The sequence below is a fragment of the Artibeus jamaicensis genome, unplaced genomic scaffold (assembly GCF_021234435.1).
Source record: "Artibeus jamaicensis isolate MK-2021 breed Jamaican fruit bat unplaced genomic scaffold, CSHL_Jam_final contig_923, whole genome shotgun sequence".
Taxonomy (NCBI): Eukaryota; Metazoa; Chordata; class Mammalia; order Chiroptera; family Phyllostomidae; genus Artibeus; species Artibeus jamaicensis.
Window position 1 is genome coordinate 1 of NW_026522014.1, and position 12000 is coordinate 12000.

At 39.7% G+C, this 12000-nt stretch overlaps 1 protein-coding gene across 1 annotated transcript; it reads left to right on the forward strand.

Moving 5' to 3' along the window:
• Window positions 1-2652: 2652 nt before the first annotated feature.
• LOC128625818 (GTP-binding protein 10-like) lies at window positions 2653-11398 on the forward strand (the record flags this gene model as incomplete). Its single annotated transcript, XM_053655052.1, has 4 exons — window positions 2653-2760; window positions 3895-3972; window positions 6443-6566; window positions 10893-11398. Coding segments are annotated over 4 exons (573 nt in total), but the record flags the coding sequence as incomplete, so codon positions are not given.
• Between the last annotated feature and the right edge of the window lie 602 nt (window positions 11399-12000).

A 12000-nucleotide genomic window follows, 5' to 3' on the forward strand; every position in this document is an offset into this window, starting at 1 on the left:
GGGAGGGAGCCGTCTGAGCGCCGAACGCTGTCCCAGGCGCCTTTAGGCACTCTCCCAGACACAGTTCCCACCAGGCGCTGGACCTCCGAGCTATGCACAGACTGAAATCACCTCTACTCCCCTCTGGTTGGGCCACTTGGCAGGTCCCCGGCCCAAAAATCCTAGGGAGGGAGCTTTCCGGGCGCTGAACGTTGGCCTAGGCGCCCTCAGGCACTTGCCCAGACACACTGCGTGTGGAGTGACTAGCTCCCCAAATTGCGCGGAGGCTGAAATTTCTTCCACACCTCTCCGCCTGGGCCACTCGGCCTGCCCAGCAGAAAAATTCCAGGGAGGGAGCAGTCCGGGCGCTGAAGGCTGTCCCCAGGAGCCGTTTGGCTCTGGCCACAGGGCGCTGGTTCCCCTACCCTGCACCGGCTGTTTCTCCCTGCTCCGTCCCAGAGACTACTGTACCGCTGCTGTCTCCCTACCGTCTGGTTCCTCCGGGACCGATGAGGTTTCTGGTCTCTTATTTTCATATATGCTTGGCAACTGCTGGCTTGCTGGCCTCACCTCCTCCGATCGGATAGGTTTCTGTCTCTTTTGTACTAGGAACTGGTATCTGCTCCGTCCTAGTCCACCGCCATCTTGAAAGCCCTCCACCACATTGTGTCTTCTTTATTTCCTTAATCTCTGTTTGTTCTCTTTGCAAGTTTGTATTTGTTTCCAATTTGATTAATGATTTTTGTTAAGTAAAATTATTTTCTGAAGTTCATGTAAATAATTTTATTCCAGCTTTCTTTTTAAAACTTTTAATTGAATGGAATTCTGGTTTTATCTAACTATTAAAACTTATTTTTCCTTGATAAGGAAGAACTGTAGATCTTTTTATTAATTAAAGCAAAAATATGTAGTGTACAATCAGCAATCAAGCTCCTTGGCATTTACCCAAATGAGCTGAAAACTTACGTGCAAACCAAAGCCTGCACTCACACATTTGTAGCAGCTTTGTTGGTAATTGCTAAAATTTGGAGTCAACCAGGATGTCCTTCAGTAGGTAAATAGATAAACTATGGTATATCGAAAAAAAAAAAAAAAAAGGAATATTATTCAGCACTAAAGAGAAATGTGCCATAAGCTATGAAAAGACACAGAGGAACCTTAAATGCATATTACAAAGTGGAAGAAGCCAATCTGAAATGGTTGCTTGCTGTATGATTTTAACGATACGAGATTCTGGAAAAAGGCAAAACTATGGAGATAGCAAAAAAAAAAATCAGTGCTTGCTAAGGATGAGGAGGAAGAAGGGAATAATAGAGCACAGTGATGTTTAGGGCAGTGAAACTGTTCTGTGCGATTCTGTAAGCTGCATATGTGTTATGCACTTGTCCAAACTCATAGAATGTGCAGCACCAGGAGGGAACCCTGATGGACTTGTGGTGATGATGTATCAGTGTGGTTTCATATAATCCATTGACATAATTCAAGAGAAGTAAGATACAGGACTTATATCAGTGGCATAACAGTGAAAGTTAATTAAACTTCAGCAAATACATAGAATATTAAAAATAAGTAAAATTATATATGCAATATTTAGCAAAAAAGGATATTGTGATTTTTAAAATTTTTTTAAATTGAGTTTTACACAGGGAAGTTCAGGGGAAGAGAGAGAGAGAAACATTGATTTGTTTTTCCACTTATTTATGTATTCGTTGGTTGCTTCTTGTATATGCCCTGACCAGGGATCAAATCCACAATCTTAGTGTATCTGGACAATACTCTAACCAGCTAAGCTACCTGGCTATGCATTGTTTATCATTTTTAAGGGAAGTTAGTAGAGAACCTTCAAACAAAATTTGAGGACATGACACCTCTGTGGTGTGTGCTGCTTTGTCACACAGCCACACTTCTCGAAACCTCTGAAATCCTTACTCGCACAGGCAGTGTGCCCAGCGCAGCGCTTCTCATCCCTTATCGTATGTTGGAATTATTTTGGTGCCTTAAGAACAGCCATGATAAATGAAGCCTGTGCCCTGGAGATTTGAAACCAAATCCCTCGGGGTAGGGCCTGAGCATCTGTAGTTACAGAACTGATGATCGTGCACAGCGAGGTTTGAAAACTACGAGTGCAGAGTAGTGGTTAATAATGCTTATCATCTCCAAAGGAACACAGGAACACTAACCCTGTCCTGCACTTTTTAAGGATGGCCAATAGTCTTCCTGGTAGAATATGAACAGAAAAGGAACATTAACTACATATAGAGTTCGAAACTTAACTATAAACAAATAGTTAACAAATTTCAAAACAAAACTATAGAATTTACTAAGTAGCAGTTGACTTAATATCCTTTAACACTTAAAAATTCAGAAAGTTGAAATACTCTGAAAAGTTCATATCAAACAATATAATTTATGGAATTCTTAATAGAATTTTGTGATTAATAACTAATCCCTAAAGTTCTAGATTTTTAGATTAATAATTAAAAATGGGACTAATTTCTGATAACAAAGAATTTTGATGCTGTTGTAAAGGTGTCTTGGCTTTATAAGGGTGCAATGGTAATGACAAATCAGGAACTGTTTATATTCGAAATACCATGAGCATTTTTTGATGTAATTGTGCTTACAGTTTTTATGTTTTTTTCTTTTCTTATCAAACATTTAACTTTGTATTAGATATCAGTAGCTGATCTTCCTGGTTTAATAGAAGGAGCACATATGAACAAAGGAATGGGCCACAAATTCCTGAAGCACATAGAAAGAACTAAACAGCTGCTTTTTGTTGTAAGTCATGTACATCAATGCACTATTCAACTGAATGTGAAAAATCAATTAATTCAGTTTTCCTAGAAATCGTTCATATGTTTAAAGTGGTAACATATGTGACTCCATTGAGTCTGTGTAAATGGGAGTCAAGTACAGTAAATAATCTTTGTAACATGTCAGTGGAAATGGCATTACTTACTATCTCAGATGTAATTTCGGCCGTACCTGTCAAGGTTTGCTTCCTTAAGATTTCCAGCATAGTCCATGTTATCTGGTGTCTTTTTCCTACTTTATTGGTGGTGCTGGAGTTATACAGCTGACCCTCAAACAACATGGGTTTGAACTCTGCGGGTCTATTTACATGAAGATTTTTTTCAATAAATACCTGTACTGTTATTGATCCAGTGTTGGGAGTCTGCTGATGTGGAGGCCTGCTGTGTGCCTTAATCTACACCATTTAAGTATTTATTGATTTTAAAGAGAGGGGAAGGGAGGGAAAGACAGAGGGAGAGGGAGAGTAACATCGATGTGAGAGAGAAACGTCAATCAGTTGTCCCTCTCTGGGGCCCCAAGCAGGACTGAAACCGCTCCATCCAGGACCAAACGCTCAACCTAGGCACATGTCCTGACTGGGAATTGAACCTGTGACCTTTCGGTTTATGGGCCAGCACTCAGCCGGCTGAGCCACACTGGCCAGGGCAACATGCCATTGTACATCCAGGAACTACCATCCACAGATCTTGGTATCCTTGTGGGGGTCCTAGAACTAGTATCCTAATCCCCCACAAATACTGAGGGGCTGTAATTAAGTTTTGGGGGAGGGAAAAATTATACACAGATTTTCAGCTGTGCTGGGTAGCGTGTAGGTGTTGGTGTCCCTAACCCCCATATTGTTCAAGGGTCAACTGTTTATGAGATTGTACCTACTCATAAATATTGTCTTATCTATACTAGTTTTTCACTTTATTAGTGGTTGTGATTTTGTCCGAATAATTATAGTTATCTTGATACTTCGGTTTCTCTTATTTATTTTGAATTGCCAAATCACCCATAGATTGAAAAATTATTTTTAGCTTGAGAGAATAAAACATTTCAGAACAAATGTACAGCTAACCTTGTGTTAAAGCCTGTTTCTTTCCCTCTTTTTTTTAGGTTGATGTTTCTGGATTTCAGCTTTCTTCTAAGACTCAGTACAGAACTGCTTTTGAAACCATAATACTGCTGACAAAGGTAGGTTTTCTGTTTCAGTGTCACTGTGTGCTGCATTTGGTCTGGTACCGGCACACAAGACTGTATGAAACAATGAATGACAAGTAAAATAAATATATATTCCACCTCTGCTTTTTGAACCTTTGACATTAAAGAATTATCTAATCTTGTCCTAGTTTTCAATATTAACCTGCTCCTCAACCTACTGCAACCAGTAAAATTCTCCTTATTGCATACTTCTTAGACTTTATCTTGCTTAAACTTTTATTCTTACTTCTTAGACTATTTCTCAGTCTATTATTTATACTCTTTCCTGTTATTATTTAATTAGCATTCACTACAGCAAATATACCAGTGACTGTCTGATACCCAGATCTTTTGGTTGAGTGTTCGACCAGCTGCCTCTTAGACACCTTTGATTAGGTATACCATTAACTTCTCAGACTTAATATGTATAAAGCTGAACTCTTCTTTGTTAACTCTCCAGCCTCCTCCAGAACTTATTGGGTATTGAAGCCGGAAACCTGGGTGGTAGTCTTGGTTCTCCCTGTCTGACCACCGGTGTCCGGCCCTGTCAGGTTTATATCCTGAGTCTCACTGAGGTCCATCTGCTTGTCTTCATTCCCACTGGACGGTCATCAGCCCTTCTCATTAGAACATTGTGAGTCCGTCCTGTCTGATCTTCTTGCTGCCAGTTTCATTTCTGTGCAGTCCATTTTTTTTTTTTTTTGTGACAGCCACAGTTAGCTTTGTAAAAGAACCGGGCTGATGTTTGTTCCATGTTTAAAACACTTCAATGGTGCCCTGTTGTTGTAGGTTAAAGTCTAACCTGAACGTAGTTCATGAGGTCTGGCAGCACTGGGCTCCCGCCTTGCAGTCCATCTGTTTTTCCTCCTGCCCCTCTCCCATTCTGTGTCCAGCCCCCCACCAACACAGTGGGTGATGTTTCCTACCTCCAGGACTTTGTGTATCCTGTTTCCTTTGCCGCTTTTTGCCTATTATGAATAACACTGCTGTGAGCATTTGTGTACAGGTTTTTGTATGGACTTGTTTTCATTTCTCTTGAGTATATACCCAGAAGTGGAATTGCTGGATACTATAGTAACTCTGTGTTTAACATTTGGAGGAACTGCCAAACTGTTTTCCCAAGTGGGTGCACTGTTGCACATTTTACAGCTCTCACAATATATGAGGGTTCCAGTGTTTCCATATTAATGTCAACACTGGTTATTGTCTATTTTTTTTATTTTAGCCACCCTAGTAGGAATAAAGTGATGTTTCATTATTGTTTTGATTTGCCTTTCCCTAGTTATTGATGATGATGGTAGTCTTTCCAAGTGCTTATTAATCATTTGTTGTCTTTGGAGAAATGCCTATTCAGATTCTTTGCCCATTTTTTTATTGAGTTATTTTTCTTTTTATTGTCAAATTGTAAGAGTTTGTTATGTTTTGGGTATATTTTGGATATATCCAAGTCCCTTATGAGATACATGATTTGCAAATATTTTCTCCCATTCTGCCAATTGTCTTTCCACTTTATGTATGTTATATTTTGAAGCACAGAATTTTACATTTTCATGAAGTCCCATTTGTTTATTTTTTCTATTGCTGATGCTTCTTGGTATCATAGATAAATAAATAAATATAATACAGTTATAAAGATTTATTTCTATTCACTTTTGAATTTTATCTGTGTGTTTAATAGAAGTCCAGATATTTGACCCCAGTTGGTGTGGCTCACAGTGGGTTGAGCGCCAGCCAGCCTGTAAACGGAAAGGCCATGGGTTTGATTCCCAGTCAGGGCACATGCCTGGGTTGTAGGCCAGGTCCCCTATTGTGGGCGTGCGGTAGGCAACCAATCAGTGTTTCTCTTTCACATCAATCCTTCTCTCCCATTCTTTCTCCCTCCCTTCCCCTCTCTCTAAATAAAATAAATAAAATCTATTAAAAAATAGAGGTCCAGTTGCTTGTATTTAATTCGAGATACAAATCACAGTTGTCTCTAGAATGTCATATAAGCTAACATATATTAACACATGGCCTAACTATTAAACATTTTCTGAGTTTCCTTTGTTGATGAACTCTGTGGTTGTTGAGACTTACTACATTTCAGAGATATGACTGAGCTTTAGATTACACAGGCCTACAAGGTAAAAACAGATATTACCAAACAGCTACTCTATATAGTTATTTTAATAAAAAATTTGTTTTTTTCACCCCGGCCAGTGTGGCTCAGTTGGTTAGAGCATCATCCTGTAAACTGAGAGGTCATAGATGTACAGTCGGGGCACATTACCTAGGTTACAGATCTGATCCCCAGCTGGGGCACGTGCAGGAGGGAACCAGTCGATGCCTGTCTGTCTGTCTGTCTCTCTCCCTCCCTCTCCCGGTCTCCTTCTCTTTCCTCTTCTCTTTGGAATCAATGGATATATTCTCCAGTGAGGATTTGAAAAAAATTATTTGGTTTTTCTTTTCTTTTTTTTATTTAAAGGAGCTGGAATTGTACAAAGAGGAACTTCAGACAAAACCTGCACTCCTGGCAGTAAATAAAATGGACTTACCAGATGCCCAAAATAAATTCCATGTGCTAATGGACCAACTCCGGAATCCTCAAGGTAAAACCCATTCATTCATTTAATGCCAATTTAATGAATACCAGTCAGTGCAGAGTGTATAACCAGTGGAAAAGAAAACTAACATTGCTAGCCTTAAAAAACATATGTTTGAAGAACCCGAAACATATGAAACATTCAAATAACATTGTAATGTAGTACTTACCAAGTTTCAGAATGTGTGATGTAAATAGTGAGAGGAGACAAGAAAAAGATAATTGGAGCTGAAAAGGTCAGGTTTCATGAAGAAGTAAAACTTATATGGGGTCCTTAATAAGTTAATGGGATTTGGATCAGAAAAGGCAAAAGCCAGCATCTCCCTGTAAAGTCTTCACTTGAATGTATTTCACAGGTTCTAGACCTTCATTCCTCTAGTACACCATAAATGTAAACACAGCTAACAGTTGAGGTGTGTATCTTTGTAATGTCAGCTGTATTGGGTCTTTGAAGAGCACTAATTTTCTAAAAATAATTTGAGTACATGTTGTCTGTGTGTGTATAACACAGAAAAATGATGTTATTCCAAAAGGATCTATGTGTTTGAAATTTGTTCCTAAATGAAGCACTTCATGTAAAGGAACTTAAAGGGACCTTCCACTCAGGAATATCGGGCTTTGCGGAGCTCTCTGTCCTTCAGTGATGAGGCTTGTTCTGCCTCTCAGAGTCTGGAGGAGAACTTGTACACAAATGAGAAAAAGTAGGGGAATGGCAAGTTGTTCACAGGGTTTTAAATAGTACTAGTTTCTCTTCTTTTATCCTTGGGATAAAAATTGGGGAAAATAAATTATTATTAGGACTGTCAACACCAGAAGATTCTTTCTCCCCTCAAAAATATTTTCTCATTATAATTTACATACAGGAGCTGCCCTTGAGTTAATCAGTTACTTTGGGGATATGAATCCTCCATGGGATTAGTAAATAGTTTTTATTTTTTAATGTCATTTGCTTTATGAGCCCATTAGATCTATTTGCTGGTCAGTTTTACAGAAAAGGGCATTTCAGAAGAGGTACCAGAAGGGAGAGTAACTCAAGAGTTTGTGGTTATTTTGGACTGTCATGAAACAAAATGTAGTCCCATTAGTGATAATTCCTGAATTAACCTCTGTGGACTTCCCGGGGGCATATGAATCTTAGAAACCAAGCTCCATGTTAGCTCGTCCATTCTTTTTCAGCCCTGCCTTTCCAGTTCATACCAGTATTAACCCATCTCATCAGTATGCCATCCCTCATCCCATTGCCTTGGGTCCAGGGGAGAGGAAAGCGGAATATAACAGCTTTCAGCCTGTGCAGTGATAGAGTGGACTGGACTGGAGTGATCTCCCCTTGAACTACCCCACACCTTTTTTAGTTTAGTAGGGCTCCTTGTACCAATGGTGATAAGCCTGTACTTTAGGGTGGTTAAAGGCCCTCTGTGTACTGCGGCAAGCTGGAGAATTCCACATCACAGATGATGTTATTTTTGTAGAAACGTTCTTTCACACAATCTATGTTGCCTCACTTTATCAAACCCCACCCTGCCAAAGCAACTTGCTTCTGTAAGTAAATCATCTTCTGTGATTCTCTAATTTATGCTTAATTTAGTTTAAAATATCTTCATCTAACAAATAATTTACTAAGCATCTAACGTGTAACAAGAACCTTAACCATTGTCACTAGTAAAAACCAAGGGTTCTGAGGACTTATTAGAAACAGAAAAAGAATTAAAAGTGCTAAGTTTTCAGTGTCTTGGTTCACAAATCAAACCTTTAACCTAGTTTTGACTTAACTTTTTTTTAAGTTAAATTTTATTGATTATGCTATTGCAGTTGTCCTGATTCTCCCCCTTTGCCCCTCCACCCAGCACCCCACACTCCCTCAGGCAACCCCCCACCATTGTCCATGTACCTGGGTTATAAGTTCTTTGGCTACTTCTTAAGCTGCTCCATTTCCTATACTATATTTTACATCCCCATCGCTATTCTGTGTCTGCCTATTTGTACTTCTTAATCCCCTCACCTCTTACCTGTTCCCCCACACTCCCCTCCCATTTGGCAACCATCAAAATACTCTCCGTATCCATGATTCTGTCTCTGTCCTTCTTGTTTGCTTAGTTTGTTTTTTAGCTTCCATTGCTGATATATATTTATTGCCATTTTACTGTTCATAGTTTTGATCTTCTTTTTCTTAAATAAGTTTCTTTAGCATTTCATATAATATATTTCATATAATAATGGTTTGGTGATGATGAACTCCTTTAGTTTTTTCTTTTCTGGAAAGCTCTTTATCTGCCCTTTGATTCTAAATGATGGCTTTGTGTAGAGCAGTCTTGGCTATAGGTCTCCGCTTTTCATCACTTTGAATATTTCTAGCTAGTCCCGTTTGCCTGCAAAGTTTCTTTTAAGAAATCATTTGACAGTCTTATGGGAACTCATGTGCAGGTGACTAACTGCTTTTCTTTTGCTGCTTTGAAGATTCTCTCTTTATCTTTAAACTTTGGCCTTTTAATTATGATGTATCTTAGAGTGGGCTTCTTTTAATCCATCCGGTTTGGGACTTGCACGTCTATTTCCTTCACCAGATTAGGGAATTTTTCTTTCATTATTTTTTCAAATAGATTTGCAATTTCTTGCTCTTTCCTCTTCTCCTTCTGATGCAAATGTTAGACCTCTTGAAGTTGTCCCAGAGGCTGCTTATAGTTCCCTCATTTTTTAAATTCTTTTTCCTTCTTGTTGTTCTGATTGGTTGTTTTTTGCTTCCTTATATTCCAAATCATTGACTTTTTTCTCAGCTTCATCCACTCCACTGTTGATTCCCTATAAATTCTTCTTTATTGCACTTAGTGTGTCTTTTGTTTCTGACTGGATCATTTTTATGCTGCTGAGGTCCTCACTAAGTTCCTTGAGCATCCTTATAACCACTGTTTTGAACTCTGCATCTGGTAGATTGCTTATCTCCATTTCATTTAGCCCCTTTTCTGCAGTTTTGATCTGTTTTTCACTTGGACCATGTTTCTTTGTCTCCTCATTTTGGCAGCCACTCTGTGTTTGTTTCTGTGTATTAGGTAGAGCTGCTTTGACTCTGTGTCTTGGTAGTGTGGCCTAAGGTTGTAGGTGTCCTCTAGGGTTTACTGGCACAGCCTCCCCTATAAAGGTGCACCTTTCGTGTGGGCTGAGTATACCTTCCTCTTGTACTTGAGCATTTTTTGCTGTAGGCAGATCAATGGGAGGCCAGTCAGTGGCAAGGATTGGCTGTGACCACTTACCACTAACCTCTGCCCTCTGTTGAGGATCAGTTATGCAGGGGCAGGTTGGTGGTGCTCAGATGTGGTCTCTAGCTGTCTACTGGGTGTGCTGGCCTTGGGGTTTCCCTGGGTAGTGCAGGCCAAGGTCATCCCCACCTCTTTTGCCCCAGAGCCACCTGGCCTTAACTACAAAGCAATCTGAGATGGCTGCTACTTGTGCTTGACATGGAGATTCCCAGGCAAAGCCAAGCAGTGAATCTAGGCTGGCTGCTGCTAATGCCCTGCCTGGGGCTCACCAAGGCCAACTATTGCTTGTTTGAGAGGTTTTATGAAGTTGCAAAGTATGAGCCAAGACCAGTCCTTCACAGGGAAAAGCAGCTTGGGTGGGCCCATAAGTTGGGTGGGGCAGAGTCTCTCGGGATTTTAAAGGGGGGGCATCAAACAGTGTTAGCCAGTTTGTTGGAGTCTTCAGATATGGCATCAGCTTGCCAGCTCTGTGGGGAAGGTTTAGAAAAGGGACAATGGCCTCTACTGGCCTTGATGCCAGATACTTCAGTTCCTCCTTGTATACCACTGGTTTCTTTCAAGCTGCTACCCTGGTGCTGGAGCTCAGAGGGAGTGAGTCTGTGAAGGTGAGTCAGTGTGTATGGGTTCTTTTGAGAGGAAATGCTTAGGGCTCCAGCATTTTTTTCCACCACCTCAATCCCTACTGGTATTTGCAGGCAGAAGTTGTGGGGGCTTATCTTTCCTGCACTGGAACCCTGGGGTGGGGGGCCTAGTGTGGGACTGGGATTCCTTGCTCCTGAGATATTCCTCCCAAATTTTTATCCACCGCTCATGGGTGAGAGATCAGCCTGTTCTGCATCTGTGCCCCTCCTACCAGTGTGGATAGATGTGATTTTTTTAATTCTGTAGCTGTCAGACTTCCATTCAACTCAATTTCTGATAGTTCTGAGTGATGCTTGTTCTATATTTAAGTTGTAATTTTGATGTGGTTGTGCAAAGAGGCAAGCCATGTGTGCCTGTGCTGCCATTTTGACTGGGAGTCCAGTTTTAACTTACTTTCAAAGACAATGAAGATCATCATAGTTATATGGGTTTTGTTTCAGATTTTCTGCATTTATTTGAAAAAAACATGATTCCAGAGAGGACAGTGGAGTTCCAACATATCATCCCCATCTCTGCAATTACTGGAGAAGGAATTGACGAATTAAAGAACTGCATAAGGAAATCTGTGGATGAATATGCAAACCAGGAAAATGACGCATATCATAAGAAACAGTTGCTTAATTTACAGATTTCCAGTACAATATCTTATACTGAGCCACTATCAAAGAATACTGTTACTAGTTCTAAAATGGATACAATTTAAATCTATTCAAAATGATATGGAAGTTGTGTTCATTTGAAAGCTTTTCCACTGACATGTATATTTTAGAATGTTAGTTATTACTAACCTTCTCATAAATATACCATCATTTGAGAACCATATCTTTTTAAGTTTTACAGTTAAGTGTATCAACAGTAAAAAAGTGACTGAAAGCTAAAATGACAGTTTATAATTTTATGGTCAATCCACCTATAATAAAGTCCTCCAATAGTCCTGTACTTATGATATATGTAGTGAGGTCTTTTTTTAAGTAAAAGGATTTGTAGAGTGTTAGGAGAATGAGCAACCAGGTTTTGTTCATTTTGGGGTCTGTTATGTACCTGGTACAACTATTCTATATAATAGGTCTCATTTTTAGAAAATTGAAAAACCCTAAATTTGAACATATGTTCAGTGATAACAGATCACTGGTAATAGTTAGCAGAAACCAGGAAATAACAGTCATACCTTGGTAATTGTCGGCTTCATACTTCATCAAACCTGGCACTCGTCACATTTTGATGAAAAAAAAAATGTTTCGGCCCTCAGTGCTTGCTCAGGACTGGTCTCACTGGAAAGAACTTGTGTGAGTCGCGACCCCATGCTGCAAGGGAAAATGCTCCATCACTTGTGGTCTGCTCGGCACTGGTAGATTTTGGCACTCATCATGGGTTCTGGAATGAATTAACGACAAGTAGCGAGGTACTGTAGATGGTTGTGATTTCAGCTTTTGGAAAATTTTCTGAAGTATAAGAGTATTTTTTCCAGCATTGAAGCATACTGATATGTGACTCATTGTCTTGTGTCTTAGTCTGTTCCATTGTCTACTTTTTACATTTTAATAAAAA